The sequence below is a fragment of the Hevea brasiliensis genome, chromosome 5, assembly GCF_030052815.1.
Source record: "Hevea brasiliensis isolate MT/VB/25A 57/8 chromosome 5, ASM3005281v1, whole genome shotgun sequence".
NCBI classification, from domain to species: domain Eukaryota; kingdom Viridiplantae; phylum Streptophyta; class Magnoliopsida; order Malpighiales; family Euphorbiaceae; genus Hevea; species Hevea brasiliensis.
In genome coordinates, this window is record NC_079497.1 from 93673006 (window position 1) to 93697272 (window position 24267).

General features: G+C 29.6%; 2 protein-coding genes across 2 annotated transcripts; both read right to left on the reverse strand.

Moving 5' to 3' along the window:
- Nucleotides 1–2502: 2502 nt before the first annotated feature.
- LOC110641102 (amino acid transporter AVT1A) lies at nucleotides 2503–8909 on the reverse strand. The gene is made up of 12 exons (XM_021792696.2): nucleotides 8344–8909; nucleotides 7283–7557; nucleotides 6764–6978; nucleotides 6367–6390; nucleotides 6093–6273; nucleotides 5767–5986; nucleotides 5550–5685; nucleotides 5416–5435; nucleotides 5033–5178; nucleotides 4500–4543; nucleotides 3439–3501; nucleotides 2503–2827 (listed from the first exon to the last, which is right to left on the reverse strand). Exons 1-12 carry the CDS (start codon nucleotides 8550–8552, stop codon nucleotides 2735–2737), a joined length of 1626 nt encoding a protein of 541 aa, XP_021648388.2. The 5' UTR covers nucleotides 8553–8909; the 3' UTR covers nucleotides 2503–2734.
- Nucleotides 8910–11601: 2692 nt separating this feature from the next.
- LOC131180124 (GTPase ERA-like, chloroplastic) lies at nucleotides 11602–12857 on the reverse strand. The gene is made up of 2 exons (XM_058147740.1): nucleotides 12376–12857; nucleotides 11602–11647 (listed from the first exon to the last, which is right to left on the reverse strand). The coding sequence occupies exons 1-2, from the start codon at nucleotides 12855–12857 to the stop codon at nucleotides 11602–11604; spliced, it is 528 nt and encodes a 175-aa protein (XP_058003723.1).
- Nucleotides 12858–24267: the final 11410 nt, after the last annotated feature.

Below are 24267 nucleotides of genomic sequence, written 5' to 3' on the forward strand. Positions count from 1 at the left end.
TTTTGCTAAAAGGACTTAAGCTCTGAGAAAATGACCAAAACCAACAAATTTAATGACCAAAATGTGGTATGTGGGTGAAGTTGAAGTTCCCATACTTATTAAGCCTTAAAAAGTCAACAATTTGACTTGAATAGTGTAGTGAATAGTAACCCGAAACACAAAAATTTCCAGAACGTCGAAATTAGCACATTAAAGCTAGGTAAAAATTGAGTGAAATTTATTTTTGAATTTCTGCTAAGTTATGGTACTGAAATACTGTGAAATTGTGTTTTTCAGCTGAAAAAGACTTGGAAACTCGGAGAGACTGAGTCAAGGCCTAGAGGCGACTCACGTCAGGTCTGTGCACAGTAATTTTTGTTTAAATATATGATTCTTGTAAATTTGATTTTTCTTGAGTTAATTACGAATTGTGTTGCCATTTATGATTGTGAATATGACTTTGAAAATTTACCAGATTTCCAATAAATTATTTGAATAAATTGTTTTGAATTGATTTTATATTCACACTTAGCATGACAGTATCACATTATTTCCTCCTCCATTTATGGGGTTGAGATCATTTATTTTCCTCTCTCTCTGACCTGCCAGTTGAGGTTGAGATCGGATGAGTACTCATTAGCTAGCTAGCCAGCCACCTCTCTCATTGATTTCGACTAATGGGGTTGTAGATTGCTTTGTCGTGGCGTACAACACGGCATTGATCGGAAATTTTGTGTCATGGCTTAAGTTGTGTATGATTTTGGCAACACTGTGTTTATTAAATTATTTGACTAAATTGTGTTATTATGAGCTTTGATAATTTATGAAATGTGATTGAGAAATATTTAAATTGTATTTCATCAATGAATGATTTATGTATTGCATTTTAAATTTTTATTGTGTACCACTGAATATTTTTATACTCAGCGATAGCTTATTTTGCTGTCGCAGATAAGAGCAAGGAGAAAGCAGCAGAGTGAGCAGCTATCGAATTGTGGACCACATCGATTTTTTTGTACGGGTATTATTTTATACCCTTGTAGTTAATTTTGATGTAAATATTATAACGCTTTATGTATCAATGTAAAGTTGAGCAGTTGTAAATAAATTGTAATAATATTATTTTGGATTTTCTTCTGTAAATTTAATATTGTACATATGAATTTCATGCTTTATGCCTTGTGAATGAAATATTAAATATTTCGAGATAATGAATTTTAATTTGGATTGTGGAATTACTTTGAAGTGTTTTGAATTGAGTTGATTTGAGTTTTATTGGAGGTTGGGAGTTGTGAAAAATTTTTGGAAGTGTTTTTCGCAGGTATTTGAAGAACTGTTTTCCCTAATTACAAACGGAACTCTGTCAAAATTTTTATAAAATTTGCGGTAAAAATTAAAATGGACAAAATTTTTTATTTGTATTTAAACTCTGAATAAATGGTTTTTAATTCTCACTAAAATGCTCACCACTTCCAAAATGTAAGAAAATCGTTTTAAAATCCCTTGTAGGTTACTTAATGAGTTATCGGTAGGTGAAGTTCGGTAATTCATTAAGTGTTTTACGGGATCATGTTATGCCTTACAGAAGGGTAAGGTGTGACAATTTCTACCCTATCACCAATACCACCACAACCACCATCTATTGTAGTCGCCACCACCATTTAGTCACTACTACCACTCAACTACTAATTACTACAACTATTATCATTTATTGTTAATATTATTAAATAAATTAAATATTAAAATAAAATTTAGCATTACATTACTTGTATTTTTATTTTACAACTAACTATAAGAATGTAATGATAATTACATTACATTACGACTTTAATTGTATTATATAATTGATTACATGCATTATAACATTATTTTATCCCTAAAAATCATTTTTTTAAACCCTAGCTTTTGGTGAGGGGGAGCTTACACAAGAGTTTCTGCCTCATTCCACATACCCCTTGAAGGTGTTGGTGAACCTGCTTAACTGTTGGATCTATTGTAGTATTCTGAGGATGATTTTGGTAACTTTTGTGCTGTTGGTTCTACTGCTTGTGTTATCTATGAGGTCTTTGGTTTCAATAAGAATCTCATCAAGGGAAATTGTTGCAATTGATAAGATTTTCCTTAATTTAAAGAAAAGATTATTGTCTACTTAATTGAAGGGATATGTCTCCTTATAGAGAATAGTCTCCCTTAATTTAAGGATCTATATCAGGTGGTTTTTCATTATAAATATATATATACTATGTAGGGAACTTCTTGCCTACACCAAGGTGTATATACTCATTCAATGAATAACTAACATATCTTAAAATCATTGTGGACCCTATTACAAAACATGGTGGTCCCACCACAAAACATGACCTATCTTCCAATGATGTAGCCCTTTTGGTTTTACCCTCTCCCTTCCCTTCTCCTTATTCTTGTTCTAAATAAATTAATATTATGCACCAAAATGCTGCCTAAAACAATCTGCAAAAGTTGCAGGCTAAACAGAAAAATAAATAAACAAATAAAAATACATCAAAAAACAAAATCCCAATATTGTTTTGATGCAACTATTGTTGTATAACTTGTACTTGATTAGAGTTTATCATATCAATATGCTGAATACAACTCCTGAAGAACTAGTTATGAAAAGAAAGTAATGAGCTTCCAAGTTTATAGATCTAAAATTTCCCAGTCAAATATAAATTGCTGCAGTGAGATAACACATCTATTAATCATAATACTTTGCTTGTTAAAACTATCTGATACTTCAGAATTGCTTCACAATATCCCACAACGAAGAGTATGCTCCAAGGATTGCACAAATGATGCCCAATGCAGCAATTGTAGAGCTCAAAATAATCTGCTCAAAGATTAATTGTTGTGCAAACAAAGAATGAGGAAAATTGCTTAGTGAGAAATGTATATGTTGATAAAATGATTACCATTTGCATTCTCATTCTTATTTTTCTTAAGTCAATCTTGCTAAAGTTGTCAGCAAAAGCAGAAAATAAGCATAAGGAAACTCTTACTAGTGCTGTATATAAAACACATAATGGTATCAACTAATCAATCTGGTGAACTGAACTATCTTTACTATTTAGCAATCATTAGTTTAAAAACTTATCAGTGCTTCAGTTGATTAACAAAAACATTCCTCTCTTAACTCATTGCAAGAGATTTTCGGTATCTTGATGGATATATTCTTCAATCATTCTTGGTGTCATTTTTTGCTTTCACCAAGTACGTATTGTGTTTCATTGGGTTTCTCTTGTCTTCCCATTAGATGGCATTGATTGCAATCCAGGATTAGTAACAACATAACAAATTTCATGTGGCTGGTTATTCAATGTTATATGGTATTAGATTTTCTTCTTTTTTTTTTTCCCTATTCTTTTTATTCTGCCCACCAAGCATAGAAGATATGGCATAAAAAGTTTGAATATAAATGATATTAAATTAATGTCTACTTGCCTGTGTTCTTGTTGCTTTCTTCCCCTTGATCTTTAGAAAACATAATGATGGCATTATTACTGCCTGAATCAGAGCCAAATTGGAAAAAAGGAAGCATATCAGTTTTCTTGGATAACACCATATATGTATGAAACAGCACATAAAGAGAAAAGAAAATGCAACAATGTCATAGGGAAATGATGCATGCCATGTACCAAAAACCAGGTCAGTTTTCATATATAAAGGTTTGAATCTGAAATTTTGTTCACTTAAGAAATGCAGACCATTGAGAAATATTAATCTCAAATATTCATGGAACATGGTCTTTTTGCATCCTCACCACTTAATACTCATTGAGAAGAATATTACTTTGCTCCCAAAATGGTCAAACATAAAATTCATTCATCAACAAAATATGCTGCACCTGCACAATACTCCAACAAGACAGCATAGACAATACCAACTTGAAATGGATATTGAGCAAATGGGAGTGCAAACCGCTTTTACGTCAAATAGTAGTTGCCACAAAATAGATTAATATCAAAACATTCTAATCTTAGTCTCACCTCTAATCAACCTTCAGCATTTATCTTAATCCATTTGGGATAAGTCATGATTCAGGTACTATCAGTTTCAGAACTATCTAGCTAATCTTCTTTTAAGGAAACTGACAGTTGATTCCCTGGTGGCCTACCAATTATTGTATGATCTAGATTCAAAACGCCAATTGACAATATCAGTACACACTTGACAATATCAGTACACACCCTGCTATCAAATGCAAAGTACAGAGCAAGGGAGTTTACTACTTCTGTACCATGGATCAATGGCATTTGTAAGAGGACCATATCACACACTACACTCATTCACAGAATCTGCTAGGAAATGCAGCATGCACCAATGTGATACTGTTGCTAAACAAGCATGTGCATGAATAATGATTTTGAATTAGCAAATCACTTATCAGAAAAGAAAATTATAATAGTAGAATCTTGATTAGTGATTTGAACCATGCTTCCATGCGTGGTTTAGCCTTTCATTTACTACACACAATAAAGTTTTTGCTAGATGTTTTTGCTTACCACGAGCAGACTGAGGACAGAACCAATTAAAGCCATCACGAGACCTGCAATCAAAAACATGATTTCATCATAGTTCAGTACATTTTCAACAGCATGAGAAGTTAGTGAAGAAGATGCTCAACAACAGATAAATTTATAGTTATAATTGCACATAGTTACAACTGCACAACCTCCTTAAAACCCATAATATGTTCTACAAGCTGAGGAAACAAAATGCATATGCATATGTTTAGAAGCTAAAGAATGTAGATTAATGCAGTGAGCCAATCACAGTAGATAATTTAAAATAGAGAAGGCCACAAAGATGTAGTAGTACTCCATACTCCATAGTCGAGTCAACTAGAGTTAACCTTACACAATCCCTCATGGACCTGGGTTTCAATTTCTTCCCAAACCCAAACTCCCTTTTCTAATTATATAGATCTAAAACTGTTTTCTTAGGAAAAGGCTGGCATTCCTGAATTATTAGTGTGTTTATGGAATTGTCACAGCAGAAAGTAGACATTTCACTGAAGCAAATTTTTGGGATTTACCAAAAAAAGGAAGAAGAAAAGCCACACAAACAGATGAGAAGACCAATCCTGTTCTTAGAAAAGCGAAGCACCACAAACTACTCGATACTCCAACTGGCAGTAGCTCCTCTATACTCCTGGCCAATGGATTCATCAACAAAGCATACTTGTTCATTATTAAGGGAAAAAAAAATAATTGAATAAATGAAAACGAGAGGCAATTCAAAGTCCAAACAGGACATCTCTTATTATGTAATTCAGTTCTGTTATTGATTTTTTTGTCTTCCTTTTAGAAACAACAAAATGGCACAAAAAATTCAATTTAAGTTCAAACATCATAGGCATATCAGATAATCATAACTGCTGATTGTATTGTAAGTCAACAATTAGTTTCAAAAGGATATTTGGTAAGTGGGTTGATAACCTGCAAACAAACAACAAAATGTAAGCTCAGAAACCATATAATTTTTATTCAATAATCCTTACATGAACAACCTATTATAGTAACTCCAAAAAAGAAACCAAATCTCATACTCACTGTAGTCCACAAGGCGATTTTTGAAGTGAAGGCATGTGGTGGCATATTCAATGTTATTTGAGATAGTGTATCTTCACCGAACATGAGAAATCCCATTACCGCAATGCCCCCATAAAGCAGTAAGCACAAGATGAAGCTTAAAAACAAAAAGAAAGTTATGAGGCGTCAGAATGGCAGCTAAAATGTATGCACCAAAAGCAGAAACAAAGTTTTGTACCATATTATTGCTGCCTTGGTAAATTTTGTTTTATCAGCCATTGATTGATAGATATTCGGAAAAACTGAGTGCCCAGAATAACAGAACCCGTAAACACCAATTGCAAATGGAATGCCACTCCATTTTACCACTGGACTAGTTTGATGAAACCCAACACCCCCTGCTGTACCAAGGATAATCACACAAAGAACAATCAAAATTGTCGCTACAACTCCACCAGCTGCAAAAAAGAAATGAAATAAAGAATTAGTTAAAATGCATTGAGTTGCTTACACTTTCAATACTTCAATGCAGTGAAGGAACTTCCAACAGTAAGTTTGCAGCACCTGAAAGGTATGATATGACACGAAGATCCCTTAGCCAAACAGTTGGCAGGACAATAAGCGCAGTTAGGATTCCAAAGAAGTGCATGGAGTCAAGATGAAAGCCAGCCCAATGCAAGGACGTTCCAGGAAATAGCCTAGTAAGATTATCACCCTCCAAAGTAATAAATTCCACACAGTATGACTGCACAGATGGAAAGACATTCCAATAATCTTCTCATTAAAATCTTAGAGTGGGAAAAATAAAAAGTAAAATCAGAATCAGTTTTTCACTTACATATAACTCCATATACAGAATGATCTGCATTGAGATCGAAGAATAAAATTCTATTAGAAAGATGAAAATACAAAACAGTTAGCAGCAAAAATTAAAGAAATAGATAAACTATATAATTTAGAAATGTGCCATTTTTTATTTTTCAAGATCACCAATTCTTTGAAACTCCTAAAAATAGACTATAGATAAGAATAAAGATAGTAAATTATCCATCAGTTTTAGAGATGCTCAAAGCTTAATGAACCGACCCAAGAGCAAAAAGCAACTGGTCTCGTTAATCACGATTCAATATGTGCAACATACATTTATTAGAATATCCAGGTCACAAATTTGTCTGACCAATATTTCATTGCTGTAATAAACAAATATACTACAGTTGAAGTTGCAATAAACTCACAGCTATAGCAAGACGTCCATATTTCCCAAAAGCAGCTTCACCTATATCTGGGTAGGTCAAGATACCTTCTTTGCTTTCAAAGCAATGTCTCATAAGATATGCTGTGTAACAACACACAAATGCGAAACAAGCTAGTACTACCAAACTTGCCCAGCCTGCTTCTTTCACCGTATAAGGTGTTGAAAGAAGACCAACTCCAACCATCACATTAACCGCTGTTTCAAAATAATGCCACTTCATAAAATTAATCCAATGAATGGTATAAAAAAAAATTTCAGGTTACAGAATAACTGCAAGAAACACAAGTATTCTAATCATTAAATTGCCTAAAGGAAGCTCTAATAAAATGGTCAACCTTTCAATTTACTTTATTTTTCTATTTTTCCTTGCAATTTGTTCTAAATATAAGTCAGAAAACTTAAATGAGATCAACATGTAAGATTTACCTTATTCCACAACCAATTTCAAACTTTCTACACAAGTGACATCAAAAGAAACTCAAATGCTAATATGGCTTACAATTGAAGACAGTTTGTGTGAAGCTACATCCATGAGCAATGGGTAATTCACCACTGGCAAAGGAACCTTTTGAGAATGACAATTGTGCTGCTGAAATCATATCCGAGTCTTCCTTCTGAAAACCCTTTTCTTGATCAGACAGTAAAGGAAACTCTCCATCTTGTTCTAAATAACTCTTACTACAGCTTTCAAGACTTGAATAATGGCAGCTTTGTGCATGTCGAAGCAACCCAAAGCTTGGGGACATTGAGATTGAGTAAGAATCAACCGTTTCCCTGCCGCAACAAATGGCAAACCATGTCATTCAAATTCAGAGAATGTGCATTCAGATATATGTGCCCTCAAGTATAATATGTAAAAAAGAAATTCTACGCTATATATATATATTAGTGATTCAATCAAATTCTTTGGCTCTAAGGGTCAGAATATTTCATCTCTAGCAGTCAATTAGATTGAACTACACTCCAACTCTCCAACAGGTGAATGCTAAATTTATGCAGTTTAACAGTTCAAATGCAAGACTCTCTCTTCTAAACTAAGAAACTTGTAAAGCAACCGCACATTTCACAAACTACACATTATTCAATCCACAGACTTTGCATTTCCAATCGGGGGAAATTGTAGCATAGAAAGCCATGCATCAGCCAATCTACTAGTTTTCTGAAAAAACAAGTGATCAAGATAAATAGACTAATACTCTAAAGAGATATTACAGTCTCACTCAGTCTTCTAATTTCTTAAACTAGTCTCAGGATCTGTTGATCATTATAATTGGAGCTCAAACAACTCTTAGCTAAAGTGTTAAAAATTGATTTAATATTAAATTTAACAAGTTTTAATCATAATAGCTCCAAAACAAATAAATAGTTTTTTCCCAAACGAATGATACTTTTTCAACTAAATAGTCTCAGGATCTGTTAATCAATTAATGTTTCCTTTTCATCATCTGTCTAGCGTTTCCTTGTCCATAGATATAGAACAGCGAGTCTTACATCAAGCAAATATTATACCATTCAGAGTAAGACACAAATTGCATCCCTATAATCCAAAATCAAAATTACCTGTAGCTTTGAGGCCATTGCTGAGAAGAGAAAGTTCCACAACCATCACCATTATCAGCCGCTTCTCCGCTGCTACTGGTACTGCTGCTCCTACCACCAATCTCAATTATCTTGTTCCCTTCTAAGTCTCCAATATTATACTCACCATCATCGTCGTCATCATCCAAGAAAAACTCTGCTTCTTCTCTCTCTTTATCCTTCTCCGCCATTAACACCAGCCTAGAAGTAGGAAAAAATAAAGAAACCAAAACAGAGAACAACCAGAGTAGAGGAGATGGAGAGAAAAAGAGTATATATATATATATATATATATATATATATAAGGTATGGGAGCTTCTGGAGAGTATTGAATGGCGGCGTTTAAGCTGGCTAACTTTATATGGGCATGTGAGCTTCCCGAAAGAGTGTTTGTTCTTGAAACTGAAAATACAGATTGGCTTCTCTTTTCTTTGCTTGATTTGGTAGTTTGTGGTTGCATTCTTAGAGGTGATGGGTGGCCAAGATTGGCAAATGACAAGGCAACATGCACGGCCGGTGACGATTGTTCGGGGAGGTGTCGTATATTATTATGTTTTTTTTTTTTTTTTTTGGGAGAGAGATATATATTATTATGCTTCATTATCCTTGGAGGAGCAAACAACTCACGTGATAAGAGTACTTTGCACTTGCCGTTCCGTGTCTTCCGCAAGCCGTAACTTTTTTAACTACATTATTATCTCTGTACATCCTATTATTTGTCGCATTTAATATTTTTATTTAAAATTATTCATCACATTCATAAAATTAAAAGAGTTAAATTTTTTTAATTTTATTATTTTTCTTTATTAAATATTATAAATATCTATATAATTTTAGAAGGGAGATAAATAGTAATTTAATTAATTATTATTATATTTTTAGAAAAATAAAATTATTTAATTTTTTATTATTATCATGTAAAATTTAAATACAACAAATGAAAAAGATTGAGATTATATCTAAATGAAGTAAATAAAAAAGAATGAAGTTATATGAATAAAAAAATTAATTTAAAATTTTAATTTGAATAATAGAATTTTATTTTTTATAATTTAAAACAATTATGTTGTTTTTGTAGAAATAAACAATTATGTTATAAAATTTATTTTATTAATAAAATGGTTCCAACTAAATTTTATATCTGAATAATTATTTATTGTATATATAAATAATTATTCACTTTATAAAAGTATATAAATATTATTTATAATATCTAATTATTTGAATTAAAAATACTAAAAAAATAATTAGAAATAATATGTTTTCTAAATAGTTAAAAATAATTAATTAATAAATAATATAATTTTAGATTCTTAAACTCTACAGTTTTTTTTAAATGTTTATAATGGTAATTTTTTATAAACAAAAAATTATATAAAAAAAATTAATGTGATACCAGAAAACATTTTTTTATATAATTTTATGTGGATAATATACGTCATACACAGATTATTTAAATTATAATTTATAAATATTCTTAAAAAACTATATTTTAATTTAATAAATTATTCTTAATAATTATATTTTAATTTAATTTTCATTTTATTTAGATAAATATTAACAAGTTATCATTAAAATCATCATTTGATATTTATAATATTATAAGCATATAATTATATTAATTATTCTTTATTTCATAAAAATACATATTAAATAATTATATGTTGCAAAGAGTTAATTAAATATTAAAATAATATCATATAATTATATTATAATAAATTTAAATGAGTAGATTAACTCGTAAATTGATAAAAATATGCTTAATTTTTATATTAGTTATAATATTAAAAAGTTTAATACCATAAAAATATAATTTTTGAAATAAGAAAGAAAAAATAGTATTTTTTTAACTATAATTTTATCATTAATTACTTAATAAGAAATATAATAATACTTTAAAAGTTTCTATTTAAAAAGAATTGTAATTAAGTCTATCTATCTATCTCTATCTATGTCAATCTATCTATATAAATATATAAAAGTAAAGGATGATTTATATTTCTAAATACTACATGGCAATTCTTATGAATTGTAAATATATTTTTCTATTTTTTAAAAAACAAAGAACAATCCATATTTTTCACTCTTAAGTAGCAATTCTTATGAATTATAATTATATTTTTTTATTTTTTAGAAATTTTGAGTTTTTTTATTTTACTTAGACTAATTAACATATAATTTTTTTAAATTATTTATAAATATTAAAGTTACCACCACATATGTTTAACTATTTACATCCAAATATATATATGTCCCATAATTATTAAATTAGCATAATATATCTATTGTGCAATATATATTTATATATGTAATTTAAATATATATGTCAATATAATTATTTGTGTATTAAAAATAAATTAAATTACTAATAATGTAAACTCGCACAACGCACGAGCAAGCTACTAGTTTCATCTAAATTGAATATTTTAGTGTTAAGCTTAATTTATTGGTATTTATTTCAAATTGAAACCGAAAAAATTTTTTTGAATATGTTTTAATGAGCTATAGACAAAATCAAAATCATATAGTTCTAAATTTTTTTTGTTTATAATAAAAATAATTCAAATTATTGTTTAATTGTTTAAATTTTTATAATAATAAAATGTATTAAATTTAACTTAAAATAATTTTAATATTATTTAATTAATATTAATTAAGGTAATAATTTCTTATGACAAACAGACCCATAAGTAAAGCAAAGCAACTTATCAAATTCAAGCCAACATAACATACCATTTAGATCCCAATCTGAATACACATTTTCATCAAATATATATATATATATATATATTATTTAAGTATTAAACCTTGGACATATAATAATTTTGAATTGAATCTCTTTAGAAAAAAGATAGTTTGTTAGCTCATTTCTTTGAGAAGAACCATAAAAAAATTTCACGAATTTCATTATACCACTTTTAAGATCGTTCCTTTTTTATTTAATATTTTATAGGAATAAACGATACAATAAAAAAAAAAACGATCACGCCAACCCATTCCAAACTTGGTGGTTAAACTCCACTATGGTGAAAATAATGTAGGGGAGGGGCTCTAAAACGAAGATTCTTTAAATCTAATGATAATTGTAACAAATGTCTGCTCAATCTAAAAAAAATTATGCAGAAGCTTTATAAAATTATTACAAAGCTATGCGATTTGTACAGTTTGGGAAGAGGTTTTGATTGATAGAGGAACCTTTAGGTTTTTGAAGTATTGGATTCTCACAAATGTTTGCATTACTCAAGCCAACATTCTTGCTTTTGCTTTCCTCCAAGGTGAAATGCTCCTTTACCAATGCATTTTCACAGTTATAAACTTTACATGTTTCTAGAGATTCACATGGCATGCCCTATGCTACTCAGATCAGAATATAAGCTAATGATGCTTTTGGCTATTAGACTCTCGCCATCTAGGGTGCAATCACTCCATTTCGCTTAGCAACACAATACTTGTATTGCTCTCCCATAATCTAATTTTCATCAAAAAAATAAGTGGACGTCAAGATGATAGTGAAAGACTATATTTGTTATCTCGTGTTTTGGATGATTTTATGTCTATAACTAATTTTTCCTCCCGAGTTAACACTGAGCATTCAGATAGATGGGAGTCAATTAATGAGTTCAGATATTAATGAACTCTACAGAACAGTTATTTATTAGAACACAGGGACTAGTTGAAGTAAAGAGCCTTCCAATATTGGGAGGCTCTTTACTTCAATTAAGATAATAAAAAATGATTTTACTTATTAGGCACTACTTTGCTATGAGCTATTCATGATAAGGCTGAGCACTATTCGGTTCAAACTGAATTAACTGAACCGAATAGTCCTATTTCGGTTCGGTTTTAGGAGTGGTTCAATTCGGTTCGGTTTTATTTTTTTAAAAATTTCAGTTATTTCGGTTCGGTTTGGTTTTACTGACCAAAAAGTTCGGTTGAACCGAACCGAACCAAAATTTATTAAAACACATCGTTTTGGCCTTGAGATTTAGGGTTAAGTAAATATCTCTTGTTAACTTCTTCAGTCCCTTCGCTCGCCGCCCGATTCCTGATTCTCCATAGCCAGTCATTCGATTCTCACTCAGTCGTCTGCTTCGATGATTAGGGTCAGAAGCGTAGTCAAGTTCTTCCATCTCGTAGTCGTCGAGCAGCGCCATGTTCCTCTCTGGCTTTTCACTCAGTGAAAAAATATTCGACTCTTCTTCTTCTTCTTCTTCCTCCTCCTCCTCTTTTAAGTAATAGTCGTCATCGAATTCTGGTTCGCTAATCCAAAGCTGCTGCTGCTGCTTCTTTGACATGGAGAAAATAAGGTTCTTATCCCTTGTACTATTACTGATCTTGGCTTGAAATCGAAATTGATTACTTCTTGTGAATAGGTCTCTGGAATAGGAATAGCAAAAGGGTGAAATTGTGTGATATTGCAAGGGAGAGAGGTATAAAGCTAGCTCCATCATAGAAGCTTGCTTCTTCAGTGTTGTTGCCAATGGCTCCATTCCCATTCCTTTCTGTCATCTTTCAAATATACTCGCTTAATGGCACAGTTCTTGCAACTTGAGGCTGTCGTCGCTGTCCAATTGGTCTTTGCAAAATCCAGCTACCGGCTTCAATTGGTCTTTGCAAAATCCAAACAGTTCATCTATTGTCTGGTAACTAAAGATCTCTATCCATCCATCAGTTAGGGTTTGTTGAATTGATTTAATTGGTCGTTTTCATTATCTTAATGAACTTCAAATTGATAATTTTAGCTGATTTGTTGCTTTTGTGGATCTTTTTTTGCTGGAAATTATCGTTTAAGGTTCATGTTAAGCGTTAATTTTTAATTAATTTTCCCCCTACCTTTTAACATCTTGAATTATAGAGAACCATTAGGAATATTATTGTTTTTGGTTGTTTTTGGGCTTGTAAGGTATTTTAGAGCTCCAGTTTCTGAAATGGCCTCGAATAATTGCTGAACATGCTTGAATTTTGGTTATATGGGTCAATTTCATTTGGGAACATTTATTAGCATGTGTAGGTGTTTGTTTATTTAGTTTTTCCTGGCATTTTGTTGCTATTACATTATTTGGCTTAAATTTTTGGTGATTATGATAAAATTTGTGTCTCAGGTGGAATTCAGTTTAGGTACTATTTGTGCTTGCCTTTTTATTTGCATTGAACAATCTTATGTCTATAGGTTTCTTAGTAGAAGGTGGTCTTGGCAGGGAAAGTGATTTCATTCTTGCTCTTTGTAAGAGGCGAGGATAATCTGATTTCATTTGCATTGTAGCAACAAACCATATAATTGCATTAATATAGTGCAGAAAATGGGATGATAAATGCCATTGTTTTTCCTACTATTTTCTATGGTATGTGATATATTGGCATGCAAGATGAGCCAGATGATGAGTACTTGTTGATACACAAGTATTTTTGTGGATTTTTTTTTTGTCAATTAGTAGTGCTGAGGCTATAGGTCTTATTGTAGTCCTTATGCAAGATAGTGATCTTGAAATGGATTTAGAATCATTGGAAGTTATGCATTTGGACAAAATATGGAGGCAAAAAGTGAATTTGTACATGATCTTAATTATTATTATTATTTTCAGATACATGATCTTTATTATAGTTTCTGCTATTTTGAAGATTGATATAGAGAATGTTGCTTTTGTTTTTTACTTTATAAATCATGTTCCATACTTCCATTCATAAGTGAGATCCCATTTTTCATTTATTGTAATACATGCTTGTATAATTTCTTGTTAATGGTATCCGTTTACATAATCTTTTTCCCCCACTTATTTCTCACAATCTGTTCATAGTTTGTAATTCATTTATCGTGCTATTTTTTATGAACCATATTACAATCTTCTAAAAAGAATAATCTGAAGAAATGAAATAACTCCACAGGCAAGTAAAGAATGCATACAAGCCAAAACTCATGCCACTTCTATGTTTAATCTATGGAGTAGGAATGCTGAAATTCAATTAATTATTTGTCTTTGATTAGATTAATGAGCTGATATATATATATATATATATATATATATATATATATATATATATATATATATATATATATATATAGATGTATTATGTTTAAGTTTCATTCCTTCATAAAACATATTAAATGATATGTAATTGTATATTATATGTAATTATATATTTTGATTTCATATGCAGGTTAATTTTTAAATTTCAAAGATGGCACAATAAGAAACAACAAATGATCTTCTTGTGGAACCTTCTCATCCACCTCCAGTTGCTTCAAGTCAAACTGAAGTCGACGAAGCAACTTCTAAAATGAAAAGGAAGGGCATGAAGCCAAGATCAGCTATTTGGGATCACTTTTCAAAGTTTGTTGATGGTAGTGGCATACAAAAAGGCAAGTGCAATTACTGCTATAAAGAATTTTTCTGTGACCCCAAAAAAAATGAAACTACTGCACTTAGAAATCACATGTTTGCATGCATAAAGAACCCACATGGTATGACTACTAGGCAATCACAATTGTATTTACAACTATCTTCTAGTATACAAGAGGGAGGGGGAAGTCATTGTGGTACACTAAATACTTAGAATTTTAATCAAGAGAGGTCAAGGCGGAACCTAGCTAAAATGATAATTGTTGATGAGCTCCCATTTATGTTTGTGGAAGGGGAAGGGTTTAAGGAATTTATGGAAGTTACACAACCTAGGTTTCGAATTCCATCTCGTTGGACAGTTTCAAGGGATTGTTATGACTTGTACATGGAAGAGAGAAAAAAATTGAAGAATTACTTTCAAAATTCTAATCAAAGGGTTTGCATTACCACAGATACATGGACTTCATTTCAAAGAATCAATTATATGTGTATCACTATGCATTATGTTGATGATAATTGGACATTGCATAAAAAAATTCTTAATTTTTGTCCAATTACTAGTCACAAGGGTGATGATATTGGCATGGCAGTTGAGAGTTGTTTGCTAAATTGGGGAATTAAGAGAGTGTTTACAGTAACTGTTGATAATGCAAGTTCAAATGATGTTGCTATTGCCTACTTGAAAAAGAAAATAGTTGGTTGGGGGTTTAGCATTTTAAATTGCAAGTACATTCACATGAGATGCATTGCACACATAATTAACTTGGTTGTTGTTGATCGATTGAAGGAAACTAATGTTTCAGTGAAAAGGGTTAAGGAAGCAGTGAGATATATTAGGCAATCTCCTGCTAGGTTGCAAAAGTTTAAATCATGTTGTGAGATGGAGGGGATTGAAAGTAAAAGTTCTTTATGCTTAGACGTGTGCACTAGGTGGAATTCTACTTATTTGATGTTAAATGTTGCACAAAAGTTTGAAAATGCATTTGATAGATATGCTACTATAGATCCATGCTTTAAATTTGATCTTCAGTCAAGTGATGGTTTGCCAGATAGTTTGGATTGGGAAAATGTTAGGAGACTTGTAGATTTTTTGGGCCACTTTTATGATCTTACCTTGAGAATATCAGGATCTTGATATGTCACTTCTAATATATTTTTTAATGAGATCAGTTCAGTTGATTGTTTATTGCAAGAGTGGCAAGGGAGTAATGACATAGAATTGGCATGTATGGATGATAGGATGAAGGTAAAATTTGATAAATATTGGGGGGATCCTGATAAGATGAATAAAATAGTTTATATTGCAGTGGTGGTTGATCCTCGATATAAGTTGGAATTTATGGAATTTGCTCTTTCAACTGTGTATGGGAAAGAAAAGGGTATGGAATTGGCAAAGAAAATTAAATTGACTGTATATGAGTTGTTTGATAAATACAAGAAAACATATCAAGCTGAACATGAACATGGTAGCAATGTAGCTGGGAATACAGGTGAAAACAATGAAAGTGAAGGAGCAAAATAGAAATCACGGTTGAATTTGGGGGATCAATTCTTGAAACATAAAATAGAGACTGGAGAAGCTAATAGCAAGTCTGACTTAGATTGCTATTTGAATGAGGGCATTAAAGTGGTGGATGAAAAAGAAGAATTTGATATATTAAAGTGGTGGCAACTTAATTCTGGTAGGTTTCCCATCCTTTCAATCATGGTAAGAGATATATTGGCAATGCCTATATCTACAGTTGCTTCGGAATCAGCCTTTAGTACTGGAGGTAGAGTACTTGATCCTTTTAGAAGTTCTTTAACTCCTAAAATTGTTGAAGCATTAATATGTGCACAAGATTGGTTGCGGAAGTCCCATTGCTGCAAATCCATTGAAGAGCAAATTGTTGACCTTGAAAGGCTTGAAGAGGGTATGTGTTTCGATTAATTTGCTTTTATTTGTTTCTAATTTATTTGCTAAATTATTTTTTATTTATTTTTCAGCATTTTCACTTTGTGAAATAAGTAGCATCAATGATAACACTGTGAACCTGGATAGTTGATATTACAGGTAAATATGGCTATAATTGTTTATTTTGTTTATTTTTTTAAATTTTTTTTACCAATTCTAATCCTTTTCATGTTTGCATATCCATCAATTGGTATTTGAAGCATTCAGGCTTGCTAGTTGGAGACAAAGTGATGGAACTATTGTAATATTTTAATTTGTAATTGTATGATTTTGTATGTTGGACACTTGCTTATTTGCTTTCGTGTTTGATGTATTTTATGGAGTTTGTTTAATGTGGACTGTATAAGAACTTTTATTTTATTGGTTTGGATGGCTTTCATTTTATGTATTTAGATTGTCAAGGACTTATCCATTTGCTTTATGATGATTTTTTTTTAAATTATTTTATTTTTATAGAGATTTTGAGTACTATATGTTTAATTTTATTAATTAATGTGAAATCAGGTCTAAGTAGGGTAAAAATAAAATCAAAAAAGCAAAAATCAAGTTCAAGTAAGGGGTAAAAATCAAATCAAAAAAGCAAAAATCAAGTTCAAGTAAGGTGAAATCGGGTCCAAAACATAAGCCCATTTAGAGCCCAAACTGATTGAACCGAACTGAACCGAACCAAAATTTTTCGGTTCGGTTCGATTCATAATATTATGTAATTTGGTTTATTCAGTTTTTTTGGTTCGGTTCGGTTCGAACCGAATGCTCAGCCCTAATTCATAATGCTACTATAGAAAAATATTTTATTTGAAGATGGCGATGGTGCAAATAAATTATGTGTCTTTAAATCCAACTCAAACTAAAAAAGCTTATTCAATGGTTACCGCAAACCGCTTTTGGTCTCAAATATTTTGGGTTGCTTTTTCCATAAACATTGGTTACATTTCTTCATGTTATTTGTACTAGTAACCAATTTATGAATGAGTACTCTTAGAGTGGTCAGTTTAGCTCTAAACATACATGGCTATGGCTTCGTTTCTCAAGAAATTTGTGTAGTGGAAGATCCTGAATTTGAAACTTGCTTCACTAAAAATATTCTCTTAAACAAAGGTATTCATGCTTGGATGGTGGCTCAAGATTAGACTCATGAAAATCTTATATTCCCTAAGGAGGTTCTACCACATGGAAACACTCTTTAATGGAACTTTATCTTTAGTTAGTTGTGACCAAGAAACCATAGCAATGATTCAAAGCACTACTTTTTATGCTATTTCAAAAACCTAAGGACTCAATCGTATGGATATGTAAAATACTAGATTTCTAATCCTAGCAGAAAAAGGAGAGAAATGTGTACTCATTTTAAAGTGAGTAAATCAAATGAACCTGTTCTCAATTTGGATTGCAAGCTACAACTCACTTGCATGAAGCCGAAATGGCTTGTAATCACCAGTCAGCCATACAATGGTGAATTCATTCTCAGGCTTTGTACACACCCCCGTCACACTATAGGAGCTTGCCATGCCCGAAGTCATTACATTAACTGCAAGGAGAGGGATGCCAAAGGCAGGGCTAATGACTGGAATAAAGTCACAACAAGCTAGCTGTACTAGAAGGAAGAGGAAAGTGTTAGGAGTGTCCAGCATCTCTGCCGTGGCAGAGGCCAGGTGGGCTGAGTCACATTCGAAATGTGGAGCTGATTGCTATGCAATAAGTAAATAGAGTTGCGCCTCTGGCAACAGTTTAAACTTTTGGCATGGCAGTAAGCACTCACTCCTACAATTGGTATAAGAGCAGGTCATGTGTTCGAATCCCGGCAGTGTGCTGAGGGAGGGATTGTTGTGAGTGTCTAGCATTTCTGTCATTGAAGGAGCGGAAGCATGAAAAACACAAGTTTATATCATTGAATTCAAAATTTTTTACCTAGGGTCACATACATCATGCAAGATTCATTTTTATCTATTTGATTTCAATAATAAACAGCATATTAAAACTCTTTTAATATGTTTTGGATCTAGATTTGCCATTTAAGATTTTATAATTAATCAAATTAATTTATTAGAACCCTATATTAGATCAAGAATAAGTGCACTAACCTTTTGATGTACTGCAGTGTGTTTGACACATTTGGGATGCGCCTTAGGACACCAGATATTGTCCCTCTAGCTTGTCCACACCAAGATCATCTATGGCAGCCCTTGAACAGCTTCTAAAGCTTTTTCTATGAATTAGAAAATCAAGTTTTGCCTTTTGAGAGATTACAGATGTAAACAGGACACTAGAAACAATTTCTTGTATTTTTAATTCAAGAGATTTTTTGCTAATCTCTTTGAATTGATAAGAGATGAAGAAGAAGAGAAAGGATGGCAGCCAAGGGTGGCGGCACAAAGAGATGAATGGCAGCTTGTATTTTTTGTTCTTTCATCCTTACACTTATATAGCTAAATCACCACTTAAAACCCTTGCCACATGTCACCCTCTGATTGGTTCTAGGTTTAATTGACCCAATCACATTGTGTCAAGTGTGAAACCTATATTTAATCTTGACTTTGATCATCTTACATGATTAAAAGACATTTGGCAAGCTTATGTGTAGTGCCATGTGTCACCATCTCATGGTGCCGTATGTCACCCTGTGAAATGACCAAAATATCCCTGTGTCTTAATTTTGAGTTCTCAACCCAAAATAATTATTTCTCTTCTTCTAATCAATTTATATCAAATATAAATTAATTAATTAATCTCTATTAATTAATTTCTCATTAATTAAATTCATATTTAAACACTTTAAATACAAATTTAACTTATACTATACATCTAATAACCTAGATTTGGTTTCAAGCCATGCTAGGGACTTTGTAATCTAATTGTAAACCAAACATATTTAATTAATTAATTAAACTCTTTAATTAATTAATTAAATCATATTCAATTTGATGATTACTTGTGTATGTATGTGACTTACTAGGCTCATCACTAATTAGCAATGAGACATGATATCAACTCTTAATATCATCAAAACTCTTTCGTACCATAAATGATTTCTCTAAATCATTTTATGCACCTCATAGACCATGGTTAATACCTAGCATAGCATGCCATGGCCACTCAACCAGTAATAAGGTTTACCTTAAATGAATCTATAATCATATATTACCATGCACTAGAATCTCTCTGTTACAAAATCCCAATTCGAGCTGGAGTCATGGTTTATGTGAAACCCCATTTGCTATGAATATTATGTTCTCTTTTAATCCAGTTCTTGATTAAAAAGATTTTCTCATCAGAAACTCTTTTCTGATTAAATCTATCTGTCCTGGCCAGGAACTTGAAACATCAAGAACAATTAAATGAACATAGGATTTTATCCCTATTTATTTAGAGGAACAAATTCCATCTTGATCAACACCTACCTCCATATATAACTAGTAGGAGCCAACACATGCCCATATACCCATACACAGTACAAGTATGAAAGTAGTATCAAACTCAAACCACCTATATACAAGATAACTGTGCTATCTCAGGTCTAAAGATTATATGCACTGATATGATTTATGACAATACATTGACAAGAGTAAACTCCATGTGTTTATCATAAATGTCACTGGTTCGGCCTATTTATCATGTATAAGTGCTTATCATGTTTTTTATATGGCATGAGACTCACCATTCCATCTTATTTACATTTCATACAAATAACTTGGGAACAAACATGATTACAATCTTTCTGGATAAGTCATGTCCTTATTGTGAAGTATCATCGATTGTGAACCTGCTTTGTGCTAGAAATACTGTCACTCATATTCTTAACAACTTAAGAATAGAATTTCTAACAAAATATCAATGGACCTTTTCTATTGCACATAAATATATTATGTAAACGGAAAAGTGAAAATGCCTTTTATTAATTAAAACATGTACAAGATACATACTAAATGATATGCTCTAGGGCATACTACTAACAGTCATGACGGAGGCCAAGTGAGCCGAGACACATTCAAAACATGGCGCTAGCTGCTATGTAATAAGTAAATTGGATTACGCCTCTGCTAACAGCTTAAGTTTTTTGTACGATAGTAAGCCCTCGATCCTACAGAAAGAACTCTACAGAACTAGTCTAATCAATCAACCTGGTCTATGAATTTATTCTAGCCATCAAAAAATTCCTAGAATTTTGGGTGGGGTGGGCATTATGATTATTTCTACTTCTCGAGGTTCTTTTGTATATTTATCATTATTACTGTCAATTCTTTTATTTTGATAACTTCTGTGATTATATAGATTTTACTTATTTGCACAAATACCTAGACAATTCACACTTATTAATACATAGAGCCCAAAAAGCATATCATGAGTTGGAATATCAATATCATCGATCTCATAAGTATCATACCAAATCTCATCAATCGAATCCTTTTTTTGAGAAATACAAGACATAAAGTTATATAAGTAAAAAAGATTTATTCATTAATAAGAAAAAGAAAAAAATATAGAAACAAAATATATAAAATAAGAAAAAAATAGATAATTAGTCTATCTATAGTCTATGAGAAAAGAGGAGCAATTCATGGTTCAAAAATGTTGAATCTCATCTTTATCTTCATTTGTCAAGACTATTCGGAGTGATTGATCCTAAATCTGATTCAAATCCAATATAATACCAATATGAGCTCGAAGTTTCCTTCGTAACTCCCCATTTTTACTAAGAAACTAAAAGAAACCTTGCAAACGGAAGAAATGGAGGAAGAAAAAGATAAAGAAATAGAAAAAAACTTTCAAAACCAAGTGAAGCATAAGCCAAAAAACACAATGTGCACTGTTAATTCCTTCATGCTAATTCCATGTTCGAAGTACTATATATATATATATAAAACCAACTCTTTCTTTGATTGACTTATCTCATTTTGCATTTTTTTTTTTTTGGATTTTGACAAACCTTTAATTTTGCCACCATTAAGAAAGATCCATTTCTCAATCATTATGTTATTCAGCTTCTCTAAGCCTCCAACTTTCTCCTTTAAATCATTTTTCTATCATACCAAAAATGTCAGTAGTTCATTCTCACAGTTTGTGCATTGAATCATACCAATGGAAGAATGCACTTCCTTTGCAGGATTCAGACAACTAATCAAAGTAATATCTCTCTCTCTCTTTGATCTCACTATCTCCTAATAAAATTTGTTAATTATCATTTTAAATGTACTTGATTTAGATGTCTACCCTCTTTTTCCTTCAACAGTATTAGCTTATACATCTATCCTCCTCTCTTGTCCTTCACATTTGATACAAATTGGCTAGAGTTTATTACAATTTAATGACTCAATTAATACACATTAATACGTAATATAAGACTGTTAACATGTATAAAAATAATAAGTGATATATCATAATTATTCTCAATTGATTTAGTTAAATTTTACTTTCAAAATGACATATCTTTTGGAATGTCTATTAAATTTAATTTATATACATATTTTTATTTTTTATTTGATTAGAAATATATATATATATACTCTCAAGAAAATAACACGTGAAACTTTCTATAAAAACTTGTCACGTATCACCTAAATACTCTCCTTTATATTAATTATTATTTATTTATTTATTTATTTTTTAATTATTATTATTTACAATAATATCTTAACATTTATGATTTAATTAATTATCTTTTTAAAATTTAATTTTTAAAAATTAAGACATTTTATAATTAAAAGAAATATTTAAAAATTATTTATATTATTTTATAAATACTAATTATTATTTAATCTTTTATTTCTCTTTTAATTATCATTATTATTTACGATGCTACCTTTATATTTATTATTTAAATTATTATTTTTTAAAAAATTTAATTTTTTTAAAATTAAGACATTTTATGATTAAATATAATATTTAAAAATTATTTCTGTTTTTTATAAATTTATTTATAAAAAAATATTATTTACTATATGTTATCTTCAATAATAATAATAATAATAAAAGGTCACAGATGACTATTAATTTAAAGAAAATTAATTATTAATTTATGATCTCATAATCAATCATAAATATTCTCCTTTATATTAATTATTATTTAATTTCTTTATTTCTGGTTATTTAAATACTATTTAAAATTTAAGATTTAAATTATTATTTTCTTTAAAATTTAATTTTTAAAAATTAAAACATTTTATAATTAAATGTAATATTTAAAAATTATTTATATTATTTCATATATACTAATTATTATTTAATTTTTTTTATTTATCTTTTAATTATCATTATTATTTATAATACTACATTAATATTTGTTATTTAAATTATTATTTTCTTTAAATTTTGATTTTTTAAAAATTAAGATATTTTATGATTAAATGTAATATTTAAATTTATTTATAAATGCATTTATGAAAAAAAAATTCTACAAGTTACTCTCCATAATAATAATAGTTTAAAATAATAATAATAACAATAATAATAATAATAATAATAATAATAATAATAATAAAATATCATTGATGGCCATTAGTTTAAAGAAAATTGATAATTAATTTGTAATCTTATAATCAACTATCATATAATTTAATCAACCTTAAATTATTTTACATTTTTAATAAATATTTTTATTATATTTTATCCTTCATATGAATTATTATTTAATTTTTTTATTTCTCTTCTAGCTATCATTGATATTTACAATACTATCTTAATATTTATCATTTAAATTATTATTTTTCTTTAAAATTAAATTTTTTAAAATTAAGATATTTTGTAATTAAATGTAATATTTAAAAATTATCCATATTATTTTACAAATTTTAATTATTATTTAATTTTTTATTTTTTTTTAATTATCATTATTATTTACAATACTACCTTAATATTTATTATTTAAATTATTATTTTCTTTAAAATTTGATTTCCAAAAATTAGGACATTTTATGATCAAATGTAATATTTAATAATAAAAATAATAATAATAGGTTATTGATGATTATTAATTTAAATAAAATTAACTATTAATTTGTAATGTTACAATCAACTATTATATAATTTAATCAATCTTAAATTATTCCATATCTTTACTAAATGTTTTTATTACATTGTTATATTTTTTGTTATTTTTATTATGAAATCTTTATTAAAAAATTTGAGAGATAAAAAATATAGTCTACATAAAAATTTATAAAAATAAAATATAGATATTTAACTTATTTATAATTAATATGTATTATTTTTTATATTAATAATTTAATATTCTTTTTATTTCACTTTCTAAAATTAATTAATACTTATTATTATTATCATTATGACCAACTTATGACGATTTAATTGAAACGATCAAGTAAATAGAAAATATTTTACTATTATAAAAATTGAATTTAAATATTTTTGTTATTATTTTTTAATTAAATAATATTTAATTATAAATTATTTTTTATTTATATAATTTTAATTTTTTTTTCTATATATAGTATATCATATGATATATTTGATACACATCAAGCACTCTCCTCTCAATGAGTATTTTTATTTTACTTAAATGCTCTAATATCTTTTTTTTATTTACACTATTTTTTATTATTTTTTTCAAAAGTTATTGGTTATCATTCTCAAAATTTGTGTATTTAAATACATTTAATTAAT